Consider the following 17,174-nt stretch of genomic DNA (forward strand, 5'->3'; position numbering starts at 1 on the left):
AAGTGATATAACAAGTTTATTTGAAGTCTCATTTAAGGTTGCAGAAAATGCAGCTGACAGTCCTGTACTTTGTACCTTCTCTAAGAGCTGTGCCTGATGTAAACATTAACCAAGTCTTCATAGTTGATCCTCTGCTAAGAGGACCTATTAGTAAAAATTAACCAAACACTTAATACACAAAGTTAAAATCCAAAAATTTAAATAAAAGCAGCCAATGTGGTTTTCACATATTGAAAACCAAATTCTAAATTAACATGGTTTCTGTATCTCTTTAGAGGTTAATAATTTGAGTACTCTCAAGTAGTGTAAAATTTAAAACAAAATGATAACTTGAAAATTATACTAGATGATCTTAGATCTGATTTTTGAAAGATATTTTAAGGAAATAAAACTCTGGTCCGTTTTCATCTATTTCTGCTAAAAATTTAACACCTTTAAGATTTTTGACATATAAAAATTATCAATATTTTGTTAAGCACAAATTAATCAAAGACTGAATTCATCTGATATAGTTATAATCCTCCCAATGTGTATAAAAAGGCCTAGTCATTGCAATGTGAAGTTAAAACATATTCAAATTAAACTATATTAAAAATATATAAATAAGTTTAAATTACCATTGCTTTTCTAGAGAAAAGAACGTATATACAATTCCCCTGATAAGCTGATTCTGTAGTCTCTTCACAAATATTAGGTCCTACAAGGTTTCTCTTATCTATAATAAAGCACGGTAGGATAGCAGACGAAGTAGAAACAATAGCAGAACAAAGGTGGGAGGAGCCTCAGCCATGGTTGAGTGGGCATTAAATAGCCAAAGTGAATTTATTTATGATCTTTATCCTATTTGAGCTCTGTTTCTTGTAAGGACTGTTCATGACATTTTCTTACTCTAATGCGAATCCGAGGCCGGGTGCAGTGGCTTATGCCTGTAATCCCACCACTTTGGGAGGCTGAGGTGGGCGGATCACCTGAAGTCAGGAGGTCAAGACCAGCTTGGCCAAATGGTAAAACCTCGTCTCTACCCAAAATACAAAAATTAGCCGGCTGTGATGGCCGGTGCCTGTAGTCCCAGCTACTCGGGAGACTGAGGCAGCCCGGGAGGTGGAGGTTGCAGTGAGCCGAGATTGCACCATTGCACTCCAGCTTGGGGGACAGAGCAGGACTCCGTCTCAAAATAATAATAATAATAATGCCAATGTGTACTTATGACCCATAACTAGAGCATCATATCCTAATGCAATGAAATTTAAAAGCCTATGATTTTTTAAGCTAATACAGCTTTTAGCTTCCATAGCCACAGAAGGAAAACTTTTTGTCAATTTTTCGTAAGAACATACTAGCTGAGTTAAAATAACCCTTTCTTCACAGAAGCTATCCTTGCTCTTTCTTCTGGTTGGCAACATGACCAGTGATAGTATAGATCACAGCGTCAGCTTTCCGAATCATTTCTTACATATTTTTTATCCTAATGTAGCTCTTTAAAATTGTTTACTACAGAACACTCTACAACACAAGGAGCAAGAAAAGCTTCCTCCATCATCTTGCAAAAGATAACTAGTTTGTGTTCACTTGCAGACCACAAAGTATATTTAGGTTGCTGTAAATTTTTTAAACTTAATTATCAATTATGTTTACTTGTTCTAGTTTTTTGTGGTATAACCCAATGTCTATTTTTTCTTTCCTAATCTGAAAGTTTATAATGTTGCTTCTCTTTCCTTATAGTTAAAAATACTGTACGTTAGAAATTATGCAAATATACTGAGTTTGTTATGAATTTTTTAAAACTATTTTCATGTCATTATAGGAAAAAAGTTTTGCTTTCAAGGTAAAACTATTATTTGAGAAATATTCTGAGTCATCTCAACCCACAACCCTATAAACGTATTTCTTTAATAATTATTTAGCATCTATTTATGTGCCAGATACCGTTTTGGGTGCTGGGAATAAACTGTTGGACCAAACCAAACACAGACCCTGTTCTCATAAAGCTTACAACCTAGTGGGTAAAGCAGCTGTTAACCAAATAATCACATATGTAACGACCCAGTATACTCACTAAAAATTCCCTATGAGGAAAATAAAGCAAGAGAACCGTAGTTTGATAGGTGAAGAACTATAAAGCTGCCAAGCATTCCAACCACTCTAGAATGGCTTGGTATAGACCACAATGGAGAACAGAAGGAAAGAACACCATTTGCAGGAGGGAGGCGTGGAAATACGGCACTCTGGAGGGAGGAAGAAGTAGTGTAGCATAATGCCGAATATCCCTGGATGAGAAAAGAGAAAGGTTGGGAAATTTCAGAGGGAGAAGAAAATGTTTCGTGGAGACTTCTGCATGGTTCATTATTAATAAGTCATTTTGCTATCCTCTTGAAGCAATCTTACAGTGAAGAACATTCTTTTTCCAAGCTTGTAGAATTGCCTTTACTTTTCTTCTGAATGCCTCATTGCAACTTCAGATGCTGGATGGTATTTGTTCCAATTTCTTCACACAACTATATAATTATAAAATGAGATATACTGTAACGGAGGGAAACCTAGTGATATTAAGGCACTGACAGAAAAAAATGCCTGACCAACTCTGGGAAATCAAGGAAAACTTCTCTGAGGAAGTGACACTTGATCTGAAACCTGAAGGACGGGTAGGAGTTATCTAGTTGAGGTGGAATGGGGCCGGCGGAGTGTTCCTAGAAAACAGGCGAATGAAATCCTTAACAAGGTCAGTGTTGTTGGAGTAAAGAGAGTGTAAGGATGGGGAAAGAGAACATTCCAGGTAAGGTTGGAGAGAGAGGAAAGGAGCCAGGAATGTGCAGAGAATTTATAGGTACCTAGCCTGACAATAGTGAATGCCATTAAACGGTATCATAAGGATCAGGCTTTCATTTGAAGAAAAACCTCACTTTAACTTACTACCACAATACATTCATTCAATGAGAACTGTCCACAAGTAGAGAAATTTTATGTAGCCAATTGCTGAACAAAATGAAAGAATACAGGATATATGCATTTTGCTCTGAGTGGAAATAAAACTAACACAATTGTGCTCAAGATCTGTTACTTTTTTCCCCATAACTAAAACTTATCCAACTTGGCCAGAAAGAGCAAAAGTTTTCAATGGAAACTTTTACTGTTGCTAATCAAACTTACTGTTTGCTTTCTTGCAGGTGATTTTTTATGTATCTCTTTAGTAAATAGTTCCGTTCAACTTCGCTACAACCTTGGTGACAGAACTATCATTCTAGAAACTCTCCAAAAAGTAACTATAAACGGAAGTACTTGGCATATAATAAAAGCAGGAAGAGTTGGTGCAGAAGGCTACCTGGATCTAGATGGGATAAATGTAACAGAAAAAGCCTCCACTAAAATGAGTTCTCTGGACACAAATACAGACTTCTATATTGGAGGAGTATCTTCTTTAAATCTTGTAAATCCCATGGCAATAGAAAATGAACCTGTAGGTTTTCAAGGCTGTATCCGACAAGTTATCATAAATAATCAAGAATTACAATTAACTGAATTCGGAGCAAAAGGTGGTTCAAATGTAGGTGACTGTGATGGGACAGCCTGTGGGTACAACACATGCAGAAATGGAGGTGAATGTACAGTAAATGGCACAACTTTTTCTTGCAGATGTTTGCCAGATTGGGCTGGAAATACATGTAACCAGTCTGTGTACTGTTTGAATAATCTTTGCCTCCACCAATCTTTATGTATACCTGACCAATCATTTTCTTACAGTTGCCTGTGTACTTTGGGTTGGGTGGGAAGGTATTGTGAAAACAAAACTTCATTTTCAACTGCAAAATTTATGGGTAATTCTTACATTAAATACACTGATCCAAATTATAGAATGAGAAACCTCCAGTTCACTACTATATCCTTAAATTTCAGTACCACTAAAACAGAAGGTCTAATTGTATGGATGGGAACAGCTCAAAATGAAGAAAATGATTTTCTGGCAATTGGTCTCCATAATCAGACCTTGAAAATAGCAGTTAACTTAGGAGAAAGAATCTCTGTGCCTATGAGCTATAACAATGGCACATTCTGTTGTAATAAGTGGCACCATGTAGTTGTAATTCAAAATCAGACTCTTATCAAGGCCTACGTAAATAACAGTCTAATTCTTTCTGAGGATATTGATCCACATAAACACTTTGTTGCTCTAAACTATGATGGCATTTGTTATCTAGGGGGCTTTGAATATGGTAGAAAGGTAAATATCGTTACTCAAGAGATTTTTAAAACCAATTTTGTTGGCAAAATTAAAGATGTATTTTTTCAGGATCCAAAAAAAATTGAACTAATTAAATTAGAAGGATACAATGTTTATGATGGAGATGAACAAAATGAGGTTACTTAACACTGGAGATTTTAGTACACACTATACATAAATGCAGTTATTTTGATAGTTATTTCTTTGATACATTGCACAAGGGGAATCAACTGTTTACTATTACCTGAAATAGTCTAAATGCTAACATATCTTTTTGATAAGATTGTAAAATGTCACTGAAGGTTCTGACTGTTTTACCTACATCTAATTTATCTGTATATATTTTGATTCATGTTTTAACTCCATTAGTTCATTCAGTGCTTATTCACAGAATGTGCTTATTCACTTTGCTTATTCACTTTTTACCTATCCCTAATCCTTAAATTTTAACATCAATGTGTAAACACAATTTTGAAAATCAATGTGTAAACTGAACTTTAAAATGTTTAAAATTCAGTTGGTAATGAATTAGGGATAGGTACAAATAAGAAAAAAATCAAGTTATTAATCAAAGGAAAAATAAAAATTATACAAAGCAATGTAACCATATTGTATTACATGGCTTAGCTACAAGTATTTATATGATTCAACGATGTAAAACTTGAACATAGATTTAAACCAAAAATTGTTGCATGAATGTAGAAAGAGAAGGTGAGAGGAGAGAACAGGCTGGTAAGAGCTAAATCCTTATCTTTTACAGTAAGACATCAATAGATACTACAATCCGTGCAACTTAAAAAATAGCATATGCATATCACAAACATGAAGGCAAATATCCTAAATATCTAAAAGAATTAAAAATGGTTGCTTCTGGAGAGAATAGTGCAGAGGCCTGTTGCTTTTTGCTTATGAACCTTGTAGACCTATTTGACTTTTTAAAACCATGTACTCACGTTAACTGATCAAATTAAAAAATTAACCTTAATTTGTGTTTAACTACTTTCAAGTATACAGATCCCAAAATTGGGCATAAAATAGGTTCTAAACAATGCCATGGAAAATTACTGTCCTAAGAATTTAGTACTGTTGATAGCATAACTTGAAAAAGTATTATTTTTCCGAAAACAGTTACTGATATAATTGTGAACAGAACGTTCACTTCCCACTCCCAGTCCACCACTGCAGGTTGGAAAGCAGTTAGTGCTGTTGTTACCTGACATTTCCTGAGTTTGATATCTGTGTCAATTTTGCCACTTGGCAACCAGCAACATATGACTGACTCGGTGAACTAACTTGTAGAATAGGTCATCTGGAGAAAAAAATCTTAGTAATAAGCAGCATGTAATGTTCAAAAGGAAAAATATGTAATTAATCATCAAGTAATTAGAGAAAAGAATTCACAAAAAATAAGAGCTGATGAATACACATATAACTTCTGTGCAGATTCCAGTCTATACAAAGTAACTAGGTAGTAATTTATCATTCAAAAAATACTACAGATTTTTGTCTTATTTTAGCCACTCCATTCCAATCAAAAGGCTACAGACATTCCTAAAAGGACCCAGGACCAGAGTTAAGAATGTCAATCAACACCATTTGACAGGGCACAAATGTTTCCATACAGTTCATATTAATACTAGGAAGTGTGAGGGTAGAATATGAGGTAGAATTGCAGAATGTTTACACACTGATTCAAAGGTTTGTTTTTTAACGGAAACCACTCAAGACAACTCCATCAAATTTTGCTGAAAAACCGTGACCTAAACTGGTATTGATCCATACTATTGCATTTAACTTTGGAGATACTTAGATCATAGGATAAATGCTCCAAAGAAGTTCCTTTTGGCAGCTGGTAATCAAATCTAACCTTTCAGAAAACACACCTTATGTATAAACCAAGAAGGCTGTTTTATGAAAGCTTACAAAAGAAGAAACTGCCTGAACCACACTCCCATCATATTTGGCCATGTGTTCTCTCATAATAAGTGTGCCTTTTCTTTAAAATAGCACTTCCCAAAGTGTGGTCCAAGAACCCCTGGGATCTTTTCAAAGGAATCCGGAGTCCTGCCTTTCCCAAAAACAAATGCACATATAGCCAGACTTTCTTCATATATTTCAAATAAAGTGACATACTACAAAACACTGAATGCAGGGCAGGTAAGAGAATCCAGCCCTAAGTCAGAAATTGAAAATATGCAAAAATCAAGACAGTGACACTCTTCTTACTAAATTAGTTTGGAAGTTAACTTTTATATAAATGTTATATTAACAGATGAGATTATCAACATATTTTTAATGTTTATCATTTGATTTTCTAGTATGCTAAATAATGATATAAGCCATATGAACAAAAACTTTGGCATTCTCAATTTTTAAGTGTAAGGGGTCTTGAAACCAAAAGTTTGAGAATTGCTGCCTTAAAGCTTTTCACAGTTGCAATTTTACATTCAGATGTTATAACTTGTCTTCTACCTGTAATCTCCACAAAATTGGAACTTTCCCATTTTGCTCATCATTGAATTCCAAATGCAGAAAATTGTGCTTGCAGAATAGGCAGACAATATTTAAGAACTGAAAACTGCTGCCTTTTCTCCTATACATCAAAATGACTTGAAAACATATTTTTCACCTTAAAATCCTGCAAAGTTCATGTAACAAATTAACACTATTCCTGCTTCCTATTTTCGCTATCCTGGTGATGATGGTGTTGACGATTTCCTATGTGAAATGCTTTTCCAGTACGAAATAAAAATGATTGCTACAGAAAGACCTTTAAGATAATTTTACTATAAATGTATGAGGTTTCTCAAAGTGTTGAATGTAAACGGAACATTTTTAAAAATAAGGTGCGGTAATATTTACCTTTTCGGTCTCCTTACAAAGAATAAGTTCCTGAAAAAAATCATTACTTTGAGGACAAAATTACCTTAAAATAAGGAGTTTTAAAAGACAGCTTGGGCTAACATATACATACACACATGGACATGCACACACTAAATTATTTCATAGAAAAAGTATTTTGGGGATATTTAGAGTTATATTGGATTCACTGCCCTTTGAGTGCTTAGGCTATTTCCCTCAATGACTCTGCTCTGCATCTATCTATAAGATGAAACTTGACATGGTGAACTCAAGTTTTCAAAGGACTTCTAGCTACTGATCTGTTTTCAACTCACTACTTTCTTGCTCTACATATTACAATTCTTTGTGAAACAGAAATCAAAGAATTAGGGTGTTTGGCACCTTTTTAAAAGCAGTAACCAATTTTATTTGCAATTTGCTTTAAGAGACAGAAATAAACCTGATTGTGTATATAGCTCTTTGTAGTCATTAGTAAGTTGTAGCCTGACCAGTGTTAAGAGGGATCTGAGATGAGCATAGTACAACTAGTATATCCAAATGTTAAACTACTGTTTTACTAAGATCTGGTTCATTATCAAGCTCTCATAATGCATTTAAGTTTGGTTCACAAACTTTAAAAACACAGCTACTATTAAAAACTTAGGAACAACACAGTAAAGTTACCTGTTAACAGGTAGTTTTATGTTAACACACGTTAACATGGAGGGGCTTTTCACTCCATTTTCTTCTCTATTGCTGCTGTTATTGTTCTTAAATTTTTAACATGTATTTACTATAGCCTTAGCTATTCTATAAAGATTTAAGATTAATTCACCCACAATCAACTACAATTAGTAAGTCAAGGGCTGTGGTAGATGATAGCCCCCCAAAAGATGTCTACACCCCAATCCTTGGAACACCTGTAAATATGTTAGGTTACATGGGAATAGGGAATTAAGGTCACAGATGAAATTTAAGTTGCTCATCAGCTGACCTGAAAATAGGAAGATTAACCTGGATTATCTGGGTGGGGTCAATGTAATCACAAGGGTCCTTTGTAGTAGAAGAGGGAATCAGAAGGGAAGGTCAGATGTAGTAGAGAAAGACTGGGTCCCACATTGCCGGCTTCAAATATGGAGGAAGGGATCATGAGCCAAGGAAGTTGGGTGCCCTCTAGAAGCTAGAAACCAAAGTGCAAAAAAAAAAAAAAAAAAAAAAAAGGAATCTCCCCAAAAGCCTCCAGAAAATGAATGCATCTTGCTGACACCTTGATCTTACCCAGTGAGATCTGCATAGACTTCTGATCCACAGAACCGTAAGATCATAAATTTGTGTGGTTTTAAGCCACTACACTTGCAGTAATTCATCACAACAGCAATAGAAAACAGGAATAGAGAATTAGGATTTGTGATTAATATAAATTTTGCAACTGCACCAAAGAACTTACAGGCTTTTGGTTACGTCTTCTGGCTCACGCTGAACAGTTGGGTTGCTCAGTGAAGGGTTTCGGACAGTTCAGTGGAACGCAAAGAAAGAGGGCTACGAAAGGTATATGTGATCATCAGCCTTTTGCTTCGTTTTCTCATTCTCAATTCTCAGAGCACAATTGCTAAGCACATGGACTTCAGAGAAAAGAACTGAGCTAGGATTCCTCCTCTGACAACAGCAGGGTAACCTGGCCAAGTTTCCCAACTTCTCTAAGTTCCAGTTTCCTCACCTTTGAGTTGACCAACGTTTATACTAAGTGCTCAAAACCAGGGATGCCTTATAGAAGGCTCAAGGAGGCTTTCTGATTGCCACAAAGATTACATGGGGTGAACTTTACAGGTACTGAGATGCCCTAGAACTTTTACCTAACAGAGGTATGCATTTGCTGTCTTAAGATGATTCTAAGTTTTTTTAAGTGTAAAATTTTTTTTAAAGAGCAGGTTTTTCTTAAAACAGGAGAAACTGAATAATTCACTGGTTTGTGTAAGGCTGGTTGTACCTGGGACTGAGAATGGCTTTGGATCTACTACTCGTTGAAAAATCTGCTCATTTTCCCTTTTTTTCCTCAAAAGGAAAACCTCAAATAGTTAATATGACCATACCTTCCCTATTCTCCACACAGTGTTTCAATCAGCGGTTACAAGATCTGCCTCTAACCCCAGGAGATGCTCATCCCTAATAGAAGGCTATATGGGCCTTGCCTATTTTAAAAACATGTATCAAGATTCAATCAGAACTGATTAAAGAATTTTAGACATGTAGAAGAAACTATTAGCTAAGAGGTGATCAAAAACTGACCTAAAAGCTTGTTTTCATTCATTAACCCATTCGTTTTTACTTTTATCTTGCAAAAGAAATCTGGAGTCTGATATTCCCTCAACCAGATACATCAGTAAAGGTAGATTTATTGACGATATACACATTTGAAACTGAAATGTTTTTAAAATGTGTAAAACCCTGACAGCAATTTCTTTGTAATGGTGCAAATTATGACTTAGATTTTGTTTTGTCTGGGAACTAACTTTGTTTTCTAACAAGTTAATTTGCAAAAGAAAAGTGGACCAAAGTTAAACGGGCTTTATTTAAACACAAGTTCTCTGTTTTAGAACTTCATGACAATAAGTTTCAGAGGATAAGGATAGGGAAAAAAGTACCGCAAGTCATTGCAAATTAGATAGAATGTTTGGTTCTGAATTTCCTCCCTTCTCTCCAGCAAAAATAACAAGGATAATTCTGTTTCAAAACCAATTTTTAACTCTAATCTTTAAGCTCTCTAGGAAAACAATCTTAATTTTGTGGAATTATTTATATTTTTCTTCATTAATACAGGTAAGTAAATAATACTGAGTTCTCTCTTTTGTATTTTGGAAGGTTTTTTGTCAGCATCATTTGATAGCTCTTACTTTAAATTACAGCCATCAAAACCATGTGTTTTAGGGTTTAAATAAATTTAGATTTGAATTAACAATAGTTTTCATATTTTTTTCAAGTAAAACTGGCATATGAAACTGTACAGTTACTTTACAAATTAGGCTAAATCACACATTTTATAAGAAGATTCAAAACATATTTCTCTTCAAGTTCTGTGGTCTTTAATTTTAATGATTAGTGAGTCAGAGTACCAAATTGTGATGGTGTAAAAGTTTTCAGAAACTTACCTATAAAGTGGGCTACAGCTGCACAGTGTTTCACAGGTAGTTCTAAATTCTAGCTTCTTTAGAACTACAAAATTCATCTCAGCCTATAATTTAAGATTTTAAAAAATTGTTTTTCCCCTCATCTAATGCCTGACATAGATAGCTATGTCTATATGTTCTTGGCTGAGTAACGAAAAATCAATGTCTGAAGGTAATTAAAGCTTTAAAGAAGAAATTCTTTTACTATTGAATTTCAAGTCACACACACAAAATAGGTGAGAAATTCTTTTATCATATTTAGAATCAAAATATCCCTTAAAATATTTACATTTTACAGTAAAAAGGATAGCAAAACACAAGATCATGTACAAGCTTAAGTATTCAAGTTTCTGAAGAGCCAAAAATGAAAATGAAAATAATGGCCTACCACAAAGCTGTAGTATATGGTAATAAATGACTTCAATGAGTGCAGTTTAAAGCAATAAATGTGCCCCTTGGGCTTCTGATTCTTGGTCAAAAACTGCTCAACTAAATGATTAGCATAATCTGATTATGAAGTTGCTTGGATTTTTGTTGCTCCTCTACAGTTTCTTTAAAAACAGTGCAATTTAAAACAAACTTACAGAGCACACATTACTCCCAAATTAGTCATTATACAAAGGACATTCACTAGAGGCAGTAAATATATTCCATAGTTAACCATATTTACCAATTAAGGAATAAAACTAAAATTTCTAAGCCTTTATTGCATATTAATAAAACAAATCTTTGAATATACAGCAATGTAAAACTTTTAAAAATATTAAATTCCTATAACTAGGGACAGTTGGTATGAAGAAGGGATGATGAGCACTGGTACAGAGCGCTCTGCACCAACACAGAGAATTTACTGTTCTGCAAATGACCGATAGTAAAAATTTTAAAGATGGCACAATCCTAGCAGGCAATCTTTCTTTTGTTTACAAGATACAACATTTTAACAGTTAATTAAATGTAATCCTGAAGCAGCCTGCAAATTTTACCTTTTGCTTTTAGTTCTGTCAGTGTGGTCCCTATCTTTGTGGTATCTATCCCTGTCCTTTTCTCCTTCTCTGTGTTTACTTTTCTCTCGTTCTTTGTCCTTCTCATAGTCTTCACTTTTAGGTTTATCTGGCTTCTTGTCTACATTCCTACTATCTCTGCTTGCTTTTCCATCTGTTCCTCGATCACCATGTGATAACCGTGCCCTCTCCTTATCTTTGTGCCCTTCCTCCCTGCTTTTTCTGTCTCTGTCCTTGTCTTGGTTTCTGTCTCTGCGTCTATGCCTTTCAGATTCTTGCTCCCATTCCTTTTCATGTCGCTCTCTTTTCAAGTGGTGTGAATCACTATAAAATCTCTGGCGGTCCCCTTTACCCCTATTAAATGGCCTATCCAGTTGCTGTTGGTCTTGCCTACCCCAAGGGTCACTATGGCGCCTTTCTGGCCTCCGAATGTCTTTAACCTGGTAAAAATTCTGTGGGCCTATATACCTTGATGCTTGTGAGAGAGGACCCATCATACGCTGTGGCTGACCTGGGAGATGAACAACAGGTGGCCAGGGAACCATGGGATTTTGAGCAAAGCCAAAGCCTGGAGGGGGAAGTAATGGAGGTGGCAAATGTGGTGGAAATCCAAACATGCTTTGTGGGGAAAAATTAGGAGGCCCTGGAAACGGAAATCCAGGTGGGCTAGACTTGAGATGCTGAAGGTTGGGCTGCTGTGGCCTCATGGGTGAAAAGTTTGTACTTGTTCTGGGGCTGGTGCTTCTGGAAGTAAAGGTGATGCTTTTAGAAGGAAATTCTGATGGACATGTGTTTCCAACTTCAAAATGAGATGTCGCTACTGCTGATCCTCTTCGAAATGGGTGCACAGTTTCAATATTTTGCATTAAAATATCCTCCTGTAAGGGTTTTGCTTGTTCTGCTTGAGAAGTCTGTATGTTTTCTACTGATGGTGAGTTTTGTGCAACTTTTAAATTGTCACTCTGCTGAACACATGAGTTTTTCTCTACAGAACACAACTTTTCCTCTACATTGATTTGTTCTGTTAAGTGCTCCTTGTTGTGTGACACGCCAGCCAGGATGTGTTTTTCTCCATCCCGGCAACTATCTCCATCTTTGCTTTCTGAAGTAGTTACAGGCTGACTTCGTCCTGCTGCTTGCCTAGGATCCCTTTTCAGGTTGATAAACTGTGGAGACCTTGCTGTATTCGCAACAAGGTTTTCACTACAGCTCACATTACCATCTATATTTCCTTTTCCTACATTAGATCTGCATGGAGAACTATTTGAAGTCTGGTTATCTTGCAAATTATTCTCTTGATCTTCCTGAAGCTGTCTTTTTAATGTTTTCTCTTTACTCTCCACAGTTTCCTCTTGTTTTGACTGAATTGATAAATTTGTTAAAAATGCTTCTGTAGAAACATCTGGTGGCTTACCTCTGAGACTAAGACTTGTCAAAGGCCCTGCAGAAATGGAAGAGGACCCTACTATTGATGTTTCTTCTCCTATTACTGCTGACTTATCTGTAGATTCTGAAAGATTATCTACTTTAACTTTTATCTCCTTGTTTTCACCATCAGTTACTTCCACATTATCTGTTTTCTCTATTTTTGAGTTGGTCTGCTCATTTAAAAATGGAATTTCTTTAACAGTGTTTTGTTCCATCACTGACTGCGCCTGGTCATATACTTGACCAGTGGTGCCCAAAAGGCTTTGAAGTATATCATCCACAGGAAGAGGTTTATTTGCTAATTCCAGAGTAGTAGGTTGATTTTCCCAGCCAATCAACACGCCAGGAAGAAATCTTAAAGGTTTTGGTGGCTCCTGTTTGGTGACTTCCATTAAAGGTTCAACTGCTGTTGGAAGGTCTTCCTGAAGATTCTGCTGAGGTTTATTTCTCTGCTTGTGCAATACAGTTGTAAAAGAATTAAAAAAGTCATTTTCTTCCTCTGGTGCTTCTTCTGTAGAAACTTCTATTTTACTTTTTTTATCAGGTGGCAATGCTACCGGTGCACTTTCAGGAGTCTCAGCTATATGACTAGTACTAGCACAGGCACTGTGCTGCCGCTTCAGTTTCTGACGAATAATTAAGCCCAACAATAGATTAGGTCTATGCAGTTCAAGCCCTGTATAAAACCAAAAACATCAATTAATTCATCATTTTCAATCACTGCAAAAAAAAAAAGGTAAAATTCTGCCTCTAACTTATTACAGGATATTAAATGGTGCCTGGCCCTGTCAAGCCATCTCTAGAGGGCTGGATCCTGAGAAAGAAGGCAGAATCAGTCTTTTCACTCTGGTCCCACCTCCCATGTTATTTCGCTCTTATCCTATTATTAAAACGTATACCTACCAGGTCCATCAAAAGGCACAAGAGGGTGTGGAATTTTATCTGTGGCACCCAAAGGAATAAGGTACATATCTTTAACCTGCTTCATGTTGTTAGCAGCTACTCCATAGCGCTTTCTGCTACTGAAGTATGCAAAGAGCAAAGTATAAGAAATTTGATCTTCTTCAGTTACTGGTGTGAAGCGAACCACACAAATTTCCTGTTCAAGAAAATAACAAATAATTGTTTAAGGTAAGAAGCTAAAGAGTAGCTTGGTTTTAAAACTATTTCGCAATTAGTAATAATCTATTGAACTTTATAATGATGGTACCAAATAACGTGGTTTACCAACTTAAATACAGAAGAGAATATTAAAAGGAAGTAACTCTTAAGATCTTTACTGATCCATTGATGGATTTATCTGATGGCTTACATTTCTTAAGGAAACATAAGAAATGGAATCCCAAGGTGATTAATGACTTTTTTGAAGGTGACAGATACAACTTGTCACAGTGGCAGAGATGATACTGAAACCCAGGTCTTCTAATATCTACACTATACCCTGATTTCCAATGCTGTAACCTCCACAAAGGGCTACCTATGTTCTTGACCCACTGGGAACTAAAAGCACCCAACACTTCCACCCTACCATACATTTATATACACAAACAGACAAATCTACTAATAATCCAGTTACTAGGCACTGAATTTAGAAATAAAAAGGGCTGGATAAAGAGACCTTAAATACATATAGACCATAAATTTTGTAAAGTAATTTGGCTTAGGAATTTTCTTGCTTGCCTCTAGGTTTTGTTTCAGATAGAAAAGGCAGTCCTAATTTGTTATTAATTTGGTAGTGTTCAAAAACAATGTTTTTTTCATGATGGTATATGGCCGAAATGGGAGAGCCAGATTTGCTGCAAAGCCTAAAACTGATGCAAGCTCCTAAGGAAAACATGTGAATGAGCTGAAATATGACTTCATCTCTTATAAAATGTGTGTCATCTAAACTGCCCTCTTTTAGAGTGAAAATCACCATACATATGTTAGTAACAACTATTACAGCGTGTTTAAATCTGTTAAATTGGAACATATTACAAAGTGTTGGGCAGTAATAATGTGTGGATTCAAGAGTGATTCTCAAAATGCCCAAGAGTAATACTTCTCATTTTTATTAGTGCTTTAAAGTTTATTTGTATTTTAACACTGTATCAATTTAAATTCTAAAATCTATATTGGAACAAAATATTCTTTTCAGCTTAAGATTATCCATTTTGGATCATTCCAAAGAAAAACTAGAGACTTCTAGAAAAAGAGGCAGAAAAGTAACATTTATTCATTGAAGATTTATCGAATGACTGTTAATATACTAGGTACTATCACATTCCCTGGAGGGATAAACAATTTCTTCTAATGATTAAATTTTCCTCTGTAGTAATATTCTGTAAGTTAAAAAAAGAAAAGAAAATGTAGACAGAAACAGGAAAAGGAGAAATATTATTGTGATAGAGCCATTTCACAGTATCTTTTCTCCTTTCCTCCTATTACTAATGAGAAGCCCTTAACTTTTAGCTGGGCACATGGCCATCCAACAAAGATTACATTTCCCAGCCTCCCTAGCAGCTATGTATGGCTATGTGACTAGGTTCTTTCCAATGGAAGTTGATGACTGCAATCTGCCTTTGAAACAACTAGACAGGTATTCCTCATTTACTCCTATTTGGTATGTTTGACTGCTGAGGACAACACTCCAATCAACTTCTATATTCTTTGAGTCACTATATTGTAGATTCTCTTTTTTGCAATAGCTTAGCTGTGCCCTAACTCAAACACTTGTCTATAATAGAAGCAAGGCAAAATTCCAGGGTGAATTTCAATACGTACTCAAAAACATTTCTTCTAAAACACTAACAGAAGCCACAAAGAGAGCATCCCAGAAGAGGAGAGGGAAAAAAAAAATGCTGTACTGCTGACAGCCTCAGCAAATGGCTTTTGTTCAGTTTTCTGAGGTATATTATCGTAGACTTAAAATGTGTATTGCCTCCTTTCCCCAGGAGACCTTGCACCCTTGCATAAGAATTCTGAACTGTTTACTTTCTAAACATTTTCCCATGCTGGTATAGTGAAAAAAGTTTTCCTCACCTTGGTTCCTGATGCTTTTATTTTTTCCACATAATCCCAAACTGTCTGAGGTGATATCCTGCCACCTACTTGAATACTATCTGGTAGGTCCTATGGTTTAAAAAAAAAAAAAAGAGAGAGATCAATATATACAGATTATCTTTATTATGACATTAGTAATTCATACAAATTTGATTCTAAAACTAATTTGAAACAGTAATAAAACAAGTAAAGAGATTATGAAAAATACATCAGAAAACATAATATAGAGAACAATTAGGTTTTACTTGAAATGCCAACTACAAATGACTGATGCCTAAAATACAGCTACTGAGAAAGAGTCTGAGTTCATGCCCAATCTCACTATGAAAGATGGGAAAGGGAAGCAATGGCAAGCATACCACATTAACAATTAAGAAAGAACACAACACATTTCAGAATATTAGCAGAGACTGTAACCTCCCGTTCTGGTAGTGGTAGGCAGGAAAATTCCTTAATAATTAACAGCTGAATTTCAAAGGTTACCAAATGTAATTACAGAGTGTATTTTTGCACAAAGGAGAATAACACTGTAATAATTCAAGGTTTACTTTTTAAAGGCATAATCTTTCTGAAAACAGATGACTACACATGAAAGCAATTAAGAATATTTAAAACTTTATTCAGTACATTCCACGAAGACTGAGGAAAATCATAAAAACATAATTGATATTAAATTCAATTTAATTTATTTAAATTATTAACTACTTTAAAATATTTGATTTGGGATTTTAGTCCCAAACTAAAAACAAGTACAAAATGGAAGTGAAAATCTGGAAAGCAACCACATAAAAACTTGTGTCTCGGAGGGGAAAATAATAATTTTGTTTAAAATCAAAAGGATTTTGTAGTTAAGGGCTTACCTCTCCGTTTAAAGAATTATCTTTACCATGGACTGACCAAATAATAAATTTCTAAACAGATTTGTTCAAGAAGAACATCATGGACCTAATTCATTTTTCTCTTATAAAGCTCACATTTTTAAAATATCAAGCAAACTGTATATAAAAGTGATTAGTCTGTTTATTAATCAAAAACACAGTGCTAGGCTGGGCACAGTGGCTCCCATCTGTAATCCCAGTATTCTGGGAGGCAGAGGCGAGCAGATCACTTGAGGTCAGGAGTTCAGGACCGGCCTGGCCAACATGGTGAAGCCCCGTTTCTACTAAAAATACAAAAATTAGCCAGGTGTGGTAGCACACGTCTGTTAATCCCAGCTACATGGGAGGCTGAGACAGGAGAATGGCTTGAACCCGGGAGGCAGAGGTTGCAGTAAGCCAAGATCACGCCACTGCACTCCAGCCAGGGCGACAGGGCGAGACTCTGCCTCAAAACAAAAACAAAAACAAAAACAAACCCACAACTGCTAACCAAATAAACTGATCAACATTACATAAGCAATATTACATTGAATTAAACTAATTGCAGCCTAATCCAAAGAAAACTAAACTTTATGTTAGCCTTAAAAAAAAAAAAAAAGGGCAA

General features: G+C 35.5%; 2 protein-coding genes across 5 annotated transcripts in view; one reads left to right on the forward strand and one right to left on the reverse strand.

Moving 5' to 3' along the window:
- The window catches only part of EYS (eyes shut homolog), a 1,808,075-nt gene extending 1,803,255 nt beyond the window's left edge, over nucleotides 1–4,820 (forward strand). Inside the window, 1 exon segment of the mRNA XM_030809409.1 lies at nucleotides 3,165–4,820. Coding sequence (XP_030665269.1) covers nucleotides 3,165–4,363 — 1,199 coding nt within the window. The 3' untranslated portion in view covers nucleotides 4,364–4,820.
- A 4,787-nt stretch (nucleotides 4,821–9,607) lies between these two features.
- PHF3 (PHD finger protein 3) overlaps nucleotides 9,608–17,174 on the reverse strand; it is an 80,472-nt gene continuing 72,905 nt past the window's right edge. For all 4 annotated transcript variants that reach the window (XM_030809413.1, XM_030809411.1, XM_030809414.1 and 1 more), the window contains 3 exons: nucleotides 15,672–15,761; nucleotides 13,554–13,749; nucleotides 9,608–13,326 (listed from right to left, as the gene is read on the reverse strand). In XM_030809413.1, coding sequence (XP_030665273.1) covers nucleotides 11,201–13,326; nucleotides 13,554–13,749; nucleotides 15,672–15,761 — 2,412 coding nt within the window. In that variant the 3' untranslated portion in view covers nucleotides 9,608–11,200. The remainder of the gene's footprint in view (nucleotides 13,327–13,553; nucleotides 13,750–15,671; nucleotides 15,762–17,174) is intronic.

Source organism: Nomascus leucogenys, chromosome 3, assembly GCF_006542625.1.
Source record: "Nomascus leucogenys isolate Asia chromosome 3, Asia_NLE_v1, whole genome shotgun sequence".
Classification (NCBI taxonomy): domain Eukaryota; kingdom Metazoa; phylum Chordata; class Mammalia; order Primates; family Hylobatidae; genus Nomascus; species Nomascus leucogenys.